This window comes from Vulpes lagopus, chromosome 11 (genome assembly GCF_018345385.1).
Source record: "Vulpes lagopus strain Blue_001 chromosome 11, ASM1834538v1, whole genome shotgun sequence".
In the NCBI taxonomy this organism is placed as follows: Eukaryota; Metazoa; Chordata; class Mammalia; order Carnivora; family Canidae; genus Vulpes; species Vulpes lagopus.
The window spans coordinates 96,112,402-96,131,179 of NC_054834.1; the positions used below are offsets into that span (position 1 = coordinate 96,112,402).

The window sequence follows — 18,778 nt, forward strand, 5'->3', positions numbered from 1 at the left end:
ACTTCTAACCAAACACACTAATAAGTTGCAGTTTTGCTTTTGAAGCTGTCCTAGTTCTCTCCTTACACTTTATTTCAGTGATGAATGGCCGTAAAGAAATTTAGTGATTTTAGTGATAGATGTGCTTGCTCGGTAGGTCCTGGTCTTCCCTCCTTAGCAGCCCCGGCTTCTTTTCGTCACAGAGCAAACTGAATACCCCGTGGCTGCCCTGGTCCCTCACGAGAGGATCCTGCACCCCATGCTCCTTACTCAGAAAGGGCAAGAGTTGCCATTGGTCGGTGGCTAATAGTCACGGCTGCCTCAGGTCATTGTTCTGGGTCCCTCTTGTGTCACAGCAAAAGGGGCTGTCATTGGAGCAAAAAAGGAGGCAAGGAAGGATGACTTTGGTGTTTGAAAGTGATCAGGTTGGGGCCATCTCTTGGAAGCCCAGCGAGATGGCACAGGTTGGAGGTAACGGGGTGTGGAGGGACAGGCTCAGAGGAGGACCAGGCTCTCCTGCCCCTGGGACTTCGAAAAGCTACCTGGCAGGGCTGCCTTGTACGACCCCAGGGCTCCTATTCACCCTGGAACTGTGTAATGCTGGCTCCAGAGTCTGTGGCTTCCCAAGCTTGTGCCAGAGGGGAAGATGGGAAAGGAGCGGCCCACCGATGACTCCGCACCCACTCCTCCTGCCTGTCCCAGTAGGCTTCCATTCAGACGCTGAGCCCGTCTCTGAGGGCCAACATGGGCCCTGTGGGGGAGAGAGGCTCTTTTGGTCTTGCCACGGACTAAACACATGGCCAGTTATTCTATTGCCCCAGTAGAGACCAATGACCAAAAGAAGACTCATGAACAAGTTTTTAGAACTTGTCCTTTTATTATTATCATTTTTTAAAAATCTATTTATTTATTTATTTGAGCAAGAGAGAGAGAGAGAGAGAGAGAGAGAGAGAGCAGGGGAGGGGCAGGGGGAAAGAGAGGAGAATAATCCCAAGCAGACTCTGCACTGAGCCCAACACAGGGCTCAATCTCACGACCCTGACATCATGACCTAAGGTGAAATCAAGAGCCCAATGCCCAACCGACTGAGCCACCCAGTGCCCTTATCTTTTTTCTGTGTCAAGGATTTCTGCAAGCCCCCAGCTCAGGGATATTCATGACTTCTGTTTACTTCTAACTTTGGTTCACTTGTGAACTCTCACTGCTCACTGCCAATCAGTGCTTTCATACCTTATATTCAAGCGTCTACAAGAGACAGAATGTGACTGGTCTGAGTTTGTCACCAACAATGAATCCTCTGGGCCACACACCAGTCTGTGGATTGCCTGCCTCGTCCTGTCTCCTAGCAGGAGGCTCAGACCAAATGAGAAAGGGAAGAAAACGAAATTTTCTATAATTGCACAGCAATCTGAGAGCACCCCTGATGTCAGGGCATCTTGGGCATCTGCTCTTTCTTAGTGAGCTCCCTATGAGGTCCCTATTATATATAGGACATTTCTACCAAAGGCAGAGCCTGCAGGTTGCTGGCCTGAAAGCAAGAGCCAGCCATTATCTGCCTGCCATTTTGTAAAACAGCAACAACAAAAACCCCCAAACCTTTGCTCAAGGCTGTGAATACTAAAATTTGCCAAAGGAAGCAGTGGGAACTGCATTACTTAAATCCTTTCAAAATTGCCTGAATAAAGCACTTCACTCCAATGTAAGGAGAATAGACTGGCGCTGACCCTGCAGGGCATCCATAAGATGACCTCAGAGTTTTTTTTTTTTTTTTCCTTGTGTCTGGTTTCTATGAAGGAGAAAGACTGGAGCTGAACCATGAAACAAAGAAGGAAGTTCATACCCTGCTCCCACCCCCATGCCCTTTAGTCTAGTTGGGTTCTGATTCCAGATCGTCTCCACCAAAGAAGTTTTAAAAGCATCCACACATACTGCCATTCTAAAATATTGTAAGATCATCCTTTCCACTTTAAAGAGAGAATTCATTTCAAAAAAACCTTTCGTGTTCCCATTTCTTCTTCAATAATTACTGCAGATGTCCTCATGAGTGGGCTCTGCATAATTCTCCCAGTTGGCTCCAGTGCCTCAACAGGCATCCACCTTACAGCCACCAAAGAGAGTAAAATACCATTTTGCTCAGCCTTACCACATCTGTTATGAAGTAAGTGTTGTTTGCTCTTTGAGATCCAAATAATCACAGAACGGCACCTCAGACAGCAGCTGGAATCCAGAAAAGTGAAAGCAGAAGGATATGGACATCTTTTGCAGGAGATGTAGTTTTGCTTTCTCTTCTTTCATTCATTCTTTGTTTGGAAAGCAGATAAGGAGGCATTATTTATTGAGAAGGAACTGTGTGCATTAGCTACCATGGTAACTTATGTAACGATTGGCACTGTCCAGGCCAATTAAGGCCCTTTCATAAGGCTCATTTTTTTCTAGGGGCTGAGAAAGCCACTTAAGTAAGAGACAGATAAGTACTCTACAAGCTCTGAGCATCAGGCTTCAGATGTCCCTCTACTGACTTTCCTGGCAATCTGGGCACAATGCAGTTTCATCTAGTCCAAGCCTCTGGGAGGACCCTGGACCCCAAGAAGTGCCCACCTGTAGCTCTGGGCAGGAGTTAGTCTTGTCATCATACCCTTCTGCACCTGCTGCCCACTCACTCAACGGTTAGATTTTGAGCCTCACGTGGTTGGTGCTATGGAGATCCTCCTGCCTCAGCTCTTTGCCCAGGCCCTTGGTCCCTGCTGTCATGCCTCTTTGGTGCTCAAACTGTTGGTCTGCCATTATCTACACATCCATCCATCTATCCATTCACCCATCTATCCATTGATTACTTTCCTACTACGTAACAGGTTCTGCATTTGGTGCAGGGGATACTGAGATGAATAGGACATGGTTTCTGCCCTCAAGGAACTTAAAATTTAATGGACAAGGCAAAAAGACCAGAGATTTTATATATGAACTGTAAAATTCACATCATATGAAAGATTTATAGTTGAAACATTTTATTCCCACTCCTGTTGTACAGATTCCCAGTTCTCCTCTGTACTAACTTCAACCAATTAGTTGAAATGTTTCCAGGGGTGCATACGTAAGCACAGGCAGGTACCTGGCTGGGTGGCATACAGCAGATGCCTTCTGGACGTGGGACCTCTGACTGAAGTGTACAGAGTCACTCTAGCGGTGTCCCCAGCCCTTGTACAGTGGCGAACATGCTTTCATTTTTTTCATCTCTCATTTGTGCAACTGTGGGTTAAACCTCCCAGGCTACTGTGATATCTGTGATATGTGCTGATCCCTAATTGCCTACTGATCTTGATATGTAACTGTTTCCTTAGCCACTTGTTTGCAGGTGGCATGAGCACCCTGAAATGTGTATTTTGAAATCCTACATTCCACATCACTTCCATTGCTTCTTCGGAGGCCCAACTCCATAATTTCACATTATATTGGCCATGATGGGTATTCACCATAATGTAAAATGATGGGCAGGGAGAAAGACCACATTGGGTTAAAAATACAGTTGTTAACTGAACAGAGTATCGCTGAGTGCTAGTGACTCATAGCCTAGAGAAAATACACACTAATAGAAGATTTCTAGTGGATGAATTTTGGATACTCAGTGGATATTCAGCTCTTAATTCATCTAGTATGCACTGGGGACAGCTACACTGGTTGCTAATAACTGGTGTATTTTCTGATTAGTTGGTGTCATGCCATACAGATTGGAACTATTTTAGTGATTAATAGCATTAATATAAATAAATATTTCATGGGGCAGTTTTAAATGAAGAATGCCTGTATTTTATGTATAATCAATCACATATATTAGGCCTAGGATTTTAAAAGCATTTCTGAACCCCTTTCACCTTTCCTTGCATATTTCTCAAGGCAACCTCCTTGGGTAAGGAATGGGGCCAAGCAGGCAGGGTGGCATACAATCTCCCTCTTTCTCTTCCTTCCACATCCTCAGAGCACCTGCTCTTTTGCATTGAGTTCTGAGTAAGATTTCTTTTGAAGAGAATGCTCTGTTAATTAGACATAAGGTTGAAACCCTATTCTAATACTCAGGCAGTATTTCCATGGGGGCCATGGAGATACATGGGGAGGGACACTTAATCCCGTCTTGGAGGTCAGGCATGGATCAGGGAAAGCTTTCCATAAAAAGTAGTCCCTGAATGTGTGCGTAGGGTGGGGTGAGGAGATTGTATACCTTCTAGGCAGAGGTAGCAGTATGTGGAAAGTCGCAGAAGCAAGGCAAGGAAAGTTTAACTTCTTCAGGAAAGTTGTAAGGTGTTCAATATGGCTGGAGTGTTTGGTTTCAGATGAGACTGAAGAGGTGAGCTGAGGTCAAACCTATGTTCCTGTCTATTCCACTTTGTCAGTTTCACATCTTTCAACCTATGCTGTGTCTAGATGATGTCTCTCAAACTCTTGACCTTCAAACCTAATGTGGGTACCATCTGTTCCTCCCTATCCTTTTGGTACTTTGACCCCAAACACATTCTCAGGCCACATGATCCAGCCTGAGAGACTGGTCATTGAATCCAGTCAGCTCACCCTTACATTTACTTTTTCTGCAGTCTACATAACCAATCAACTTTCCAGATTCCTAACATGGAGCCTAAGGCCTGATGTGTCTAAACCAAGTGCTGAACTTCCACTGGCCATGGCCTCACTTTCTGGCTCTCATTTGGTTTCTTAGTCAAGTCTTTGGACAAAAGTCTTGCAATGGGGTGACAGAATGACACCTCCCCAAACACTCAACACCCGAAAGCAAGCAAGTGCAGTATCTTTTGGAAGCCAGTCTTTGGTTACCTACAGTTTCAGTCTGGCTAACCCTCAAGAATTACTGTGTTCTCCTTTGCTAAGGGAGAAGCTTGCTAAGGTATTTCTTGTACCAAATTGTAGTCCAGGCTATGACACTTTAGCTTAAAGTCAAGTTTTTCATTTGCGGGAAATGTTCTATCCTTTTTTTTTTTTTTTTTTAAATCACACTGGACTTCTCTGAGCCAAAAGGGATCTCCAAGTTGTGAGAATTGAAAATGCCAGAAATTTCCTCCTGTTGAGCACCACCATGGCTGCCAGCAAGGGAACTTTGGGCTCATCAAAATCAAAGAGCTCAGCTGAAAGTCTTTACAGAATGTCCTTTCTGGTGGAGAAACCATCAAGTTCTACACGACCTATTATGGTCTCCAAACTGTTGATTGTGACAAAGCAAGTTTTGTGTACAGGAAACAACCACTTCCCTTCTCCCTTTGGAGGACCTAAAACAATTTGATCTTAGATAAGAAGCCATAAATAATTACATAAACAATTACTCAGCCTTTGCTTTTTTTCTTTTAATCCTATAACGGTACTTTAGCAATAACATCAAGCACTACTATTTTTCTTAAGTTTTCACAGTGAATAAAAATAGAAAGAAAATTTAAATTTTATAAGTACATGGTTTTTAAGGCTTTCATTAGTTGTGAGAAGACACTGTTATTGATGCATTGCTGGCTCCTAATTTGCAAACCATGCATGACTATGAAACTGAATGTGGGTTTTTGTTTTCTGCAAGCAAGGTATAAGACCATTTTTACAGTATGTTATTGAGGACATAAAATTTCCAGATATATAAAGTGCTTAGATTAAAACTATGCTTTTAGATGTGAACCATAGCTCCAATATGCAGTTTTAACTATCAAAACTTTAGGTTCTTCCAAACCATAAAGAAGTTAAGAACCAGGTCACTCTCTAAACAGAGGCTGGGCTTTCTAATATGCTGTTTTTTTTTTTTATGGGACAAAAAATGATGGCAATACTTCATAAATGTTAAGCTAGCTTATCCTACGTAGCATCTTATGGGAAGTTAGGAATAAAAATGTGACCCATCAGTGTGAGCAATAAATATTTGCCCTGTACTTAGTGATAGATTAGACATTTACTGTGTGGAGATGTTCTGGGAAAACATTTTTAAAAAGGAAGGGCCATTTTCCATTTTACTATGGAGAATGTGACTCTCCATTAGCATGAGGAAGGAGTTTCCTGGACTTGAAGTGACATGCAACAGTTGATTTAATGTTTAACATTAGTGTTATACACATTTTAAATATTTTATAACCACAAAAATACCTACTTATAATCAGAATGTTACAATACTGGATAATATACCATGACTAGTAAAGCTTATTTCATAAAAATTGTCAAGGTGGAAGCTTCATTTAATGCTCTAAAAGAGTTGTGTAATTTTATCTTTTGTTCCCTTAAGCCTATTTACCTCATAGTAGCAAACTTAATCACATAAATACCCTTCTCTATGTCTCCCTATGTTCATTATCCATTCACTTTATTTACTGCCTGTTGAGTATCTACAGGGGCCAACCCATTGTGTAAGGTAAGAGGATTCAGGATTCCAAGATGAGTAGGACCTGGTCTTTGTCCTCCAGGAGTAAAAAGCAAGTGGAATGGAGTGTTTGCTGTGCTCTGACACAAGGATGAAAAGAATGCAGAGGAACTATGGAGGAAGGGGCCTGGTCTACACAGACAGGGGCCTGGTCCACACAGTCCTTCTACAAGGTAGGATTTACTCACAACAGATAAGAAGGTGTCAGGAAAAGGGCCTTGCATTGGGGATTAAAAGGTTTAGGTTTGGCTCCTTGTTTAGCTACTTACTAGATTTGTGATCCTGGGTAATTTACTTCAACTCCCCAAGTTTTCTCATCTGCAAAATAGAAATAATAATAGCTGTTCCCTCATCTCACAGAATGTTGTTTTAAGGCTCAAATGAGCTAATGAAAATGAAAATCCTTTTTAAAGATTTTATATATATATATATATATATATATATATATATATATATATATAGTTAGAACTAATAAATCCTTTTTAAAGATTTTATATATATATATAGTTAGAACTAATAAATGAATTCAGTAAAGTAGCAGGATATAAAATTAATATGCAAAAATCTGTAGCATTTGTATACACATATAACAGAGAAATTAAGAAAGCAATCCCATTTGCAATCACATCAAAAAGAATAAAATACCTAGGAATAAATTTAACCAAGGCAGTGAAACACTTGTACTCTGAAAACTATAAGACATGGTTAAAGCAATTGAAGAGGACATGTAAAAAAGGAAAGATATTCCATGTTCATAGATTGGAAGAATCAATATTGTTAAAATGCCATACCACCCAAAGCAATCTACAGATTCAATGTAATCCCTCTCAAATACCAATGGCATTTTTCACAGGGATAAAGTAGTCCTAAAATTTGTATGGAATCACAAAAGACCCTGAATAGCCAAAACAATCTTGAGAAAAAAGAACAAATAAGGAGGCAGCAAGCTTCCTGATTTCCAACTATGTGATAAATCAATAGTAGTCAGAACGATGTGATATTGGCATAAAAACAGATGCATAGATCAATAATATAGAATAGAGAACGCCCAAATAAATCCACACATATATAGTCAATTCATTCATGTTGGAGGAGGCAAGAATACACATTGGGTAAGGACAGTCTCTTCAATACATGGTGTTAGGAAAACCGAGCAGCCAGATGTAGAAGAAAGAAATTTGACCACTATCTTACACCATACACAAACCTTAACTCAAAATAGATTAGAGATATTAATGTAAGACCTGAAACCATAAATCTCCTAGAATAAAACAGGCAGTAAACTCCTCGATGACGATCTTGGTGATGATTTTTCGAATCTGACACCAACAGCAAAAATAAACAACTGGAACTGTATCATACTCAGAAGCTTCTGCACAGCAAAAGAAACCATCAGTAGAATGAAAGTCAACTTACTGAATGTGAGAAAATATTTGCGAATCATATATTTGATAAGGAGCTAATATCCAAAATATGTAAAGAACTCATACAGCTCATCAGTAAAAAAACAATCTGATAAAAAACTGGACAAAAGATCTGAGTTGACATTTTTCCAAAGGAGACATACAGATGGCCAGCAGGGACATGAAAAGATGGTCAAAATCAGGGGAAATAAAAAATCAAAGCCACAGTAAATTTCACCTCACACTGTCACAATGACTATTATCAAAAAGACAAGAAAAAACAAGTGTTGGCAAGAATGTAAAGAAAAGGGAATCCTTGTACACTGTTGGTAGAAGCATAAATTGGTGTAGCCACTGGAAAAAACAGCATGGAGGTTCTTCAAAAAATTAAAAATAGAACTACCATGTTATCCAGCAACTCCCCTTTTAGGTATTTATCCAAAGAAAACAAAAACACTAACTCAAAGAGATCTATTCACCTCGGCGTTCACTGCAGCATTATTCACAATAGCTAAGATATGGAAACAACCTAAGTGTTCATCAATGGACACATGGATAAAGAAGATGTAGTGTATATATACACATGATGGAATATTATTCAGCTATAAAAAAGAATAAAATCTTGCCATTTGTGACAACATGGTTGGACCTCAAGGGCATTTTGCTAAGTGAAATAAGTCAGAGGAAGACAAATATTATATGATCTCTCTTACATGTGGAATCGAACCAAACAACAACAAACAAACCAAGGAGATAGATACAGAAAACAGATTGCTGATTGCCAGTGGCTGATTGTGGCGGATGGAAGAAATGGATGAAGTGAGTTAAAAAAAAAAATAAAAAAAGATTATGTACATGCATATATACATGTATAATTATTTTATCTGTTATTTACATCACATGAATTATGGACACTGGTGTCCAAATTCGGGTGTCGTGACTACTTCTGGACTTCCTACCAAGGATAGGAGATGAAGAATTTAGAGAGGACTAAGAAGAGATGGATAAGAAGACAGAAAAAGACTAAAATGGGAAGCCTGAGACAAAATGTACAACAGACACAGGAAGGGTGCCAGGTGTTTCCTATCTTTACCAAGACCCAAACAAGAGGAAATGGATTTACACAGCAGCATGAGGGATTCAGGTTAGGAATAAGGATGACTTTATTTTCTGTAAAGAGCTGTTAAAACACTAAAAAGGCCAGTAAAGGGGGGGGGGGGCTCTGGTTCTCCCCTGAAAGTCTTTAAAAATAGAAAGAATGGAGCCATCTTACAACAGTGGGTCACTGTTCGGTGCAGAGTTATATAAAGAGAGGTCAAGTGTAAGAAGTACACAGGTGATGCTTGGAACATGTTCAACCTTAAATTATTCCTTTGGCAGGGGGAGAATCAGTATTGGGAGAATTATATCAGAGACCCATTCACCTTCTGGACAAAGTGGGTGGAAAAGGTGTGCCTTCTCTTCTGCAGACCTCTGTAATTCTTGGTTTATTACTTGCAGTAACTTCAGGTGTTTTACGGCATACCTATATCGCCTGAGGTTCATAAGTCATTTGCTTAGGATCCATCAAATACACAACTACTTCCTCTTAAGCACTTGGGTTGATCCTCATTCTTGGTGGGTTCTACAATTTCATCCCAGTGCTATAGAGAGTGTTGTACAGGCCTTGTGGACACTGGGCTAACTCAAGCCTCTGAGTCTCGGTGCCTAACCTCAGGGAGTGTATTTCAAGGATTCCTGGTATGCAGCTGGCAGGAAACCAGGTACATCAGGACCTAAAGACCTAACTTGCTTATTTTCCAGACTCTATAAAGTGAATAAAGTGAAACAATCTTTCAAGCAGCCAGGCACAGACCTAGTCTAGGTGGAAGGCAAAGGATGGTCTGCAAAACCAGCCCAAACATACTTTGAAGAAACCGTTTGCACTGTTAGAATTGTTTTTGGAATATTCTTGAATCTACTGCACAGTTAAACCTGGCTTCCTTTCCCCAAAGAGACGAGAGCCTGCAAATGAGCGGAGGCCTCTGGTGGGTTGGCTACTCTCACCGGGGCTTAGTCCTGCCGCTAGCCCTGCCTCGGCCCTTCTCCAGCTGTGGGAGGGAGAATTCGGGCCAGAGGATATGCCAATGGGTCCTCTACTGTCCAGGTGTGCTATTTAGGTCATACCTAGTCCTGCAACGGCACTACTCTTCCTTATTTCCCATCTGATCACACCGTAGCTTGGAGCATGTGCTGCTCCCTCCAGCCTTCCCGGTTGGAATCCGCCTTCCTGGTTGGGTAGCCAACAGGGAAAATGGCAGAGGAAGGAGGGAGTTTCTGTTGTAACTGTCTATTTTTAGTGGCTCATAAACTTCTCCATATTCCTTTGGCCCCAAGCTGCATATGCTTGGTCGTAGCCCAAAGGGAAGTTATTTTGGAAAGTCTGAGCAAAATCCTCTCTACTGTTGCTTGGGTTGGCTAAAGGAGACAGAAAAAAATGGGCTTTTGGAAAATCAGGTCTGTAACTTGGGGCTGGTTGTGGAACTGGCCCTGGGAATCCTAGTTGGTCCATCTTCCACCAGCCCCCAGTGGAGGCGGTGCCACTGCGTGGCACCTTTAGGGGCCCTCTCATAGGCTTCTAGTCACAGGATAGTGACAGCATGGTTGCCCCAAAGCTGAGGGCTGATAGCAGGGCCATCAGTAGGCTGCACCTAGATGTGAAAGGAGTAAGAACTGAATCCAAACTCGGGAACCCCGTCCTGGTTGTGTTGCCTTGGGCAGATCCAGTCCCTTCCTGGAGGCCGGTTACCCCTGTATGAGATGAAGCAGAGTCCCGAGGCCAGCTCTCAGTTCTAATTCTGCTCTGCAATGAGGCGATAGAAATGTATCTTTTCTTGGGATGAAGACACTCAAATGATGGAGGGGGGGAATCATCCTCATCCCTACGGGCACGGCTGCTAAGAAGGCACCAAAGGCAGGCTTCTCCTATAGCTCGAATGAGGAACAGTAAAAACTTGAGGGTCTCAAGCACAAATTCATAGAGGACTTCTTATGTGTGGAGGATGGAGATGCAGGAGAGATATAAACAAAACGGAAGTGATGATTTTCATGTGGTTATTCTGGGTAGTTTCCCAGAACGGAAGCTATTTATCCATCAAAGCAGATGCATTCACTTATTTATGTATTCATCTATTTATTTTTTCAACTAATATTTATTGAGTGCCCCCTGATTTTCACCCTTGCCTCTGGCAACTGGGAAAGGAGATGGACCGGGAAAGGAAAAGGTAAGAGAAAAAATGGATTGACTGCCTGGACACAGAAGATGGGCTTGGAGCTTCTGGAGCACACCCGAGGTGAAGATGATATCCCCCGGGGAGGACTCAGAGCATCACTGAGCAAACAGAGTGACACCTCGATGATATGTTTGTGCTTCCCACGTGCTTCCAGGTTTTAGAGGCAAATCCCTCTTACTGATTAGCAGAGGTGCTGGGGCTCTGTACTCAGGACAACTGGCAGGGTGCCACCACACCTACATCAACCTTCTCCTCCATTCCCATGGGAAGCTCAGAGTTCCCACACATCCTCAGCCAGGAAGGTCAGCATGGACACATCTGCGTGTATGATGGGGTGTGGCTGATAAGCACCAGCTGCTGGACCTCTTCCTCTTCCATATTGGCTTCTGCAGCAAACTACAGACCCCATCTCACAGGCTAGCAGAGCCAGCTTTTAAGAAGGGGAAAATGAAATAGCACAAGGAACTCAGTTGGGTTTCTTGCCCACCGGGCAATACCTGGGGTTGGTACTGCTGCTGTCAGAAGCAGAGAAGGGGGAGTGGTGGCATCCTATTCCTGAGGCATTGATGTGAAACCAAGAGAAAAGGATACCTATATTCTTGCCGACCTGAGAAAATGATGCAGAGCGTAGAGCGGTCCTTCTCCAGCTTTTGTGTGCATGCAGATCACTTGGGGATCTCGCTGGAATGCAGGTTCTGCATCAGCAGCTCTGGGATAGGTCTGAGAATTTTTATTTCTAACCGGTGCCTAGGTATTGCTTACACTGCTCGTCCATGGCCCTCCCTTTGAATAGCAAGGCTCTATTTTAGTTTCCTAGCACCCCTCCTCCGCGGTAGGAACTTGAACGTGAACCAGGGATAATATCTCAACACAAGTCTAGGGGCGGCACATGACCCTTGTGTGGCCAATCAGCGTTTTTGCTTTCTTTTAATTGGGGGTTTGGGAGGTTCAAAATGGAACTGGGAGAAGGAAACCCTGTCTTCTTTAGCTGCTAGAGTGTGAGTCAGAGCTGCTGCTAGTGGTGATTCCCATCTCACAGAGGAACTGGTCTGAGAAGATGCAGCAGATATGTGGGAGAAGTGAGCTGGGGAATAGAGAAGGTCTTCACAGTGCTCACTGTCCCGGTTCTGGTCATCCTGAAGGGCAGCTGCACCAGGCCTTTCCTCTGGTTTTCCTCTATGAGTCTGCAAATTACCCTCTCTTGCTTCAGTCGGTGGTTCTCGACCTGGCTGCCCATTAGAATCTGATGCTTGAACCCCTTTCCTGGGGACTCTGATTCAATCAGTCTGGGATAGGGCTTGGGCACAGGTAGTCTTTAAAGTTCCCTACGTGATTCGAATGTGCTGCCAAGATGAAGGTCAACTATTATGCTCATTTGAATTGAATTGAATTATGCTCATTTGAATCCAGCAGCAATGGAGAGAGTCCTAAAATGGGTTCTTGGAAACCACCGAACTAGATGAGTTAGTTGAGTGAGAAGACAGGGACAGACACCTGAGAAGATGTTTCTAGAGAGGGCCTGAAGAAAGGGAGGCTGAGGACCATATCCAGCTCTCTTAGTGACCTGGCTGGTCCCTAAGCTCTGTATGGGCCACAGGATACTATCTCCGAATTATGTGCAGAGCTCAGTCTTGTTTTGACCTTTTTGTCCAAGGGGTTAGCTCTCATTCCAGACTGTATGCTCCTTCAGGGCAGGGATGGTATCTGGTGACTCTCTCATTTCTTTCAAGGCACTGGCCACCATACATGCACTTACTGGTGATTTCCCAAATACGATTAAGGGATATATGATATGGATATATAAAGTGTGTGTCATATGTGGTTGGTCTCATCTCTCAAAACCTAGTCTCCCCAACTTCCTCCATGATTGTGAAGAATTCCTGAGGCTGTTTGCTATGTTCTCAGCATGTGCTTGGAGGTGGGAAAGAGAAGGTTCATCAAGGGCTTCTTTTATAGTCTTGAGCCACATCTTAGTCTCAAGAGTGGATGGCACGTGCCAGAAGTGGGCGATTAAGGGGTTTGTGAACTCTCTTGTCACTTCAGATTCAACAACTTGTTCTCTTGAAATAGAAATAGCTGCTGGTTTTGTGGGGGATCCCCCCCCCTCCCCTGCCCGGGTCAGGCCCTTTTCTCAGAAATGCAGTTAGTTGCCTATGGAAAACTGACACTCCCTAATGAGTCCTTACCAGCTGTCAGCCTCACAGCAATAGTCATTATTCTGCAGGCTTCTTGCTAAATTCCAATGATGGTCCCTGCCAGAGCCCAGGAACACAAGCGCGCTGGAGGTGGCGGGAACTCCAGAGCTCTTTGGGTGGTATTCTCTCCCCTTCCCTCAGGAGGACTTGCCCTGGGAGGCTTCCAGGCAGCCCTTCCACAGCAGATGTGTGGAGACTGGGGAATGTGAATAGATGTCTTGGGCTGAGCTTTAGGGCTGTTCACCCAGATTCGAAGAACCTGAAGTGCAGTAAGGGACTGAGCTGATAGCTAGGAAGAGACACCAGCCTTGCCAAGAGAAAAAAAAAAAAGCACACAAAAGCTTGTTAATATGTAAAAAAAGCCTTCACAAATGTAAGCACTCCCATTCTTTCTTCTTCAGTATTATGATATGAGCAAGAGCCTTAACACACAAGACACCTTCTGACCAAAGCCCTCAGCTGGGAGTCCAGAGCTCAGCTATGGTCTTCAACACTTTATTCTACTGCTAACATCCTGTGTGACACTTCAGTTCATTTGTCTGGGCCTCAGACTTCTCACAGCTGGATATTTACTTGTGCTCACCACACTTCCACAGTTCAGCAAATTACTCCTTGTAGAACGTGTCAATAGTCAATAGCCTTCGAATAGCATGTATGGGAAACGAATTACAATTATTGGCAAGAAGGAGAAGGGGCTATTTCCAAGTGACTTGAATCCACATGGATGTCAGTTCTTATTTTGTGGAAATGTGACCAAAATAAAAGGCCAACTGGGAAGAGATTATAACCCCCTCCCAGCCTCAGTCCATTTGGATCCTCCGGCATCACAAGATAGAGAATCCATTTTTCTAACTCATTTGAGAATTTTCCTTGTGCTCTGTTTCTCTCTCTCCTCCTTCTCCCAGACTCAATGACTTCAGGGGGTGGGGTTGACCAGGACACCTGGGAGATGCCTGGGGGTGTATGTGTGTGTGTGTGGGGGGGTGTCCTAGTACAGTCAGCTGCTGCCTACAGCTCAGGCCCAAAAGGGTTTAAGCAAATAGCATGAGATGCCTATCCCAGAGGGCTGCCCCTCCCAGGCCATTCCATCGAGGTGGAATCTTGCCAGTTCTTCCCAGCTGGCTCTGAAATCCGATGCCTCAGTGATTGATTTCACCATCTGACTCCAAAAACTTGCATACTGGGGTAAAACGCCAGCTCTCAAGAGTGTGATAATCCACACTTCCTGGTAAGGTTTCCAAATACCACTCTTCCTGGGTCTTTTTCTTACTTGGTTGTAGTAGATCTTTCTCCTGAGGCACCCTTCAGTGTTTGCTATGATGAAGTGGATTTTGTGCTTTTTCCCTTGGTGTGCCTGCAGCACTTCGTGCAGCACTTTGTTGTCACAAATCATGGTGTATGATCATTATTTGTGTACTTCTCCTTCATTTAACAATGATCTCCTGAAGGGTGGGAGTTGTGCCTCATTTTTTCCTGTATATTCAGCAGCAAACAGCACAGAGTTCCTTAGCACATAGTAGGTGTTAACTAAATGTCATTCGGATGACTGCTTTGCATGAACTACATCAGGGCATTTGACAGAGACAGGCAGAGGGAGAAGCAGGCTCTATGCAGGGAGCCCGACACGGGACTTGATCCGGGGTCTCCAGGATCACACCCCGGGCTGAAGGCAGTGCTAAACCGCTGGGCCACCAGGGCTGTCCAAGTCAAAATATTTTTAAAACTACGTGGTCTCAAGGTAGCAGTAGAGGAAACACTATGAGTTCAGAGACCGAGTTAACTTTTGGTATTGGTATAATAAAATCGTTGGTTAAACTGGTTTCTTTCTTACAAATAAGACTCCAAACTCTCCTAAGATAACATGGAGTAATCCTTGGAGGCCTTAAGCATGTAGAAGGAAAAAACCTGTATGCTTATTTATCCATCTATAATTATTTGTCAAATGAGTAAATGAATGAAAAATGAATCTTTTAATAAACAGAAGATACATAAATTCCCTTTAACTTTCTTGGAGCTCCATTATTAAAAGAAATACCCTCCCTTTAAAGGCAATAATACATATAAACATAGTAGGGTGTATGGCACCTAAATGTTAGCTATTTTGATCATAGCAATGTAGATAACGAAGTGGCATGCTTCCTCATCCAGCACAAATCACAGTTCATGCCAAGAACTCCCCTACCCTTTTGTCAAAAGCAAATAAAAAACAACTTGAAAAATTCTCTAGTTAAATACAGAGAGTGATTTGTTGTATCTGAAACCCATTTTGTTTTGTAGTCTTCATTCTTCGGGAACACCTCACACGGCAAGGTGAGAGACATTACCTTCAACTTAGAGACGAACAAATCGATGGTTTGGTAGAACTTGGCTCGATCTTAGGTCCCAGTCTCTTCAGACACCTAACCCTGAGTTGGCAGTCCATTAGTTTTTCCTTTTACTTCTGCCCCATTCCCTTTGCTTTGCACGGAGCTTGATGAGGATGGTGTTACAACTGGCTTACTGAGCCCCAGGGTCTCCCAGAAGGTGGGGCTGGATGACGGGCTGGATGAGGGAGAAACGGGGGACATGGCCTGCTTTCATGATTCACTGTGCTCTTCAAAACCCCTCAGGCCATCTGGCTGGTCAGGGACCTGGAGAGGGTCCGACATTTCTCATGTTTTCGATAACCCTGGTGAGTCAGGCCAGTCCCCTTGCCCTTCTCTCAAGTAGTGAAGACAGAGGTCCATGATCTACGCTAGTTTTCCTTCTCCTTCCAAGCCTAGATTGGGTACAGGGTGGGCCACCCTGCCTGCCTCCCTAGGGAGGCATGGTTTCTAGGCAGTTTCTGGCTTCACATTATTTTGGTGGCCCCACGTGGGGGCACATGAGCCATGCCCACTTTAAGGATTGTTTTGCTACTTAGGGCAGGAAGACAGAGACAGACTGACAAACCTTACTGGGTGCAGAAAGCCACCATCTCCAGGGCAAGATGGGAACTGGAGTAAGGCAAGTGAGGACAAGCCACATCTGCACAGGGTCTGATCCCATCTTTATTTAAAATTTTGATATTTCATTTATTTTTATTTTTTTGCATTAAAATCTTAATCATTTTGATTACTGACTTCTTTGGCAACCCCTTACATTTTGACCAGGGCAATCGTATTTGAGTGACCGTACCATAACATTAGTTAGCTGTTGAATTGTTGTTTAGATGCTCTCAGGACACGTCAAAGCCCTGGCACGTCTGTGTCACTGCAAACCATCTGTTTGGACTTAACGTAGATAAAGCAACTGTGCCCGGCACTGGCTACAGGCAATAAACCAGTCTAGGTGTCCTTTCTTCCACCTGAGCATGGAAATGTCTCCAAGCTTGAGGGATTCTTCTCCACCATGAGGAGTACATTTAAAGTGAATGTGGTAGGTCAGCGGGTGGTGATCTCTTCTGCCCAAAGTGGAAGGGTTGATTTTCCTTCTGATGGAAGGAAGATGTTTGTATTCCCCTTTGGGCTCCCTCGGCACTTTGTCCCAGACTATAGCTCTTACTCTGCTTGTGTTCACACATCCAGCTTTCCGGACTGTAAGTTTCTCTATGCAAGGATGTCGTCTTACATTTCTGCATAGCACTGTGCACCGTGCCTGGCCCCCCAACTTGCTCAGTAAGTGTTTAGGGAGTGAAGGTACAAATTAGGTAGGGTTTCTGACTTACTCAAAATGCTTTTGGTTGGCATGAACTTTTTGTACCAGAAATTCTTTTTTTTTTTTTTTTTTCATGATCACAGAAAGCATTTATTTTAGGAACGAAAACAACTTCTCTCCTCTTTACTAAGGATCACACGGGTGGTGTTTCTCTATTTGCTTCTTCCCATCGGCTAACTTGCTGTGTAAGGCAATTCGTGGACAAGAGCAGGCCACGGGTGCCGGCGCCCATCCAGCCATGCAGTGGCTGGTTCCTAACGAAGCCGCCCACTTAACCTTTTTCTCATTTGATTGCATCCAAAGAATAAGTCAGAAGGATCAAGGTTACAAGGAGCCCCTGATCAAGGAACTGCTTTTACAGATCTCTCTGCAGTCTTAGTGCCCGGCGACATGCTGCTGGACCAGGAACCCCTTCCCACCTGTGAGAGGTCTCTAGGGAACACGGGCTCCAAGGATTAGTTCAGGGTAGTGTAGATGCCCTAGCAGAGTGGGGCCAGACAGAGGGAAGTGCGGAGTACAAGAAAGAGCCAATAAATTAAATCCCGTAAGACATTCAGTTCACCAGAATATCATTCACATCAATCCCTTCCTGTTCTACTTTCTGACGGGTTCCTGTCACTACTTAGAAATTACAGTATTTTCATTCTCTTGCCTTCCCGTTCCACAGTGTCCCTAATAGTCTGTAGTTTTCTGGAGTTCTGGACCAGGAACACCAGGCTTTCCCTGAAATCACTAGTCCCGTGATCTCGGCCAGCATTTTCGAGTTCATCAAACAAAACCAGTGTCTGCTTAAGTTGGGCCTGCATAATTTTTTGTTCCTCTAATTCTGCGAGAAGGGCCTGCTTAGCGCCTAATTCGGTCTTATACTTCTCCTGTAACTGTTCAATTTCCTCCTGGAGGAGCCGGAACTCTTCCTCACTACAAGGATGCAGCTCCTGGGGTTTGTCTTCCGGAAGCAAAATGTTTGGGGGAATGTGCAGAATCAACTGTAAAAACAGCTGCTCCATTTTGTCAAAAAGGTTATCGAAACGTCCCTTCATGAAGCCGAGGAACTTCTCTGCGCATTTACGAACCTGGACGGGGCTGATCTCACAGCCTGGGAGGTCACCTAGCTTTTTCAGAATGACCTGTTCGACGGCCTGCATCACTTCAAACAGGTAGTCTTGAAATGCAATGTAGATTCTCAGCATGCAGGTTTGCGGTGTGAAGCCAAAGAACTGGGCCTCATAGGTCATCGGGTCCACAGACATCTTGGCTTATTTTGTTTGGTTAATTCTTTTTTTATTTTTTAAATTTTTATTTATTTATGATAGTCACACACACACACACAGAGAGAGAGAGAGAGAGAGAGAGAGAGAGAGAGAGAGGCAGAGACACAGGCAGAGGGAGAAGCAGGCTCCATGCACGGGGAGCCCGACGTGGGATTCGATCCCAGGTCTCCAGGATCGTGCCCTGGGCCAAAGGCAGGCGCCAAACCGCTGCACCACCCAGGGATCCCTGTTTGGTTAATTCTATGAAAAATCCGAGCGGGCATGAGGGCGACGACACCAACCGCGCACTGGCTTCCCGCCACCGCCTTTAAACCAGCACCTGCAGCTGCGGAGAGCCAGAAATTCTTTTTTTTTTTTTTTTCCAGAAATTCTTTAATAAGTCAGAACCAAGGGCTTGCTGTGAACCCTAGCTAACTCTTGTTTCCGATGCTTCCATTTGTGAGAGCTTGAGGTACATCAGGTCTAGCTGTTTAGGGGAGTCTTGGAATGCCTGTCACTTGAAAACATGATGTTAGTGACTAAGAGCCTTCGTGAATTTTTTTTTTTTTTTTTTGAGCCTTCGTGAATTAATCAGGACCTTTTGGGTTGTAAGCAA

The 18,778-nt window shown here is 43.7% G+C and overlaps 1 protein-coding gene across 1 annotated transcript; it reads right to left on the reverse strand.

Moving 5' to 3' along the window:
* Positions 1-17,107: 17,107 nt before the first annotated feature.
* On the reverse strand, positions 17,108-18,162 carry LOC121501707 (protein MIS12 homolog). The gene has a single exon (XM_041774019.1). It carries the CDS (start codon positions 18,160-18,162, stop codon positions 17,542-17,544), a length of 621 nt encoding a protein of 206 aa, XP_041629953.1. The 3' UTR covers positions 17,108-17,541.
* Positions 18,163-18,778: the final 616 nt, after the last annotated feature.

Coding starts and splice junctions, on each gene's coding strand:
- LOC121501707 (XM_041774019.1), bottom strand. CDS start 18,162: ATGTCTGTGGACCCGATGACCTATGAGGCCCAGTTCTTTGGCTTCACA.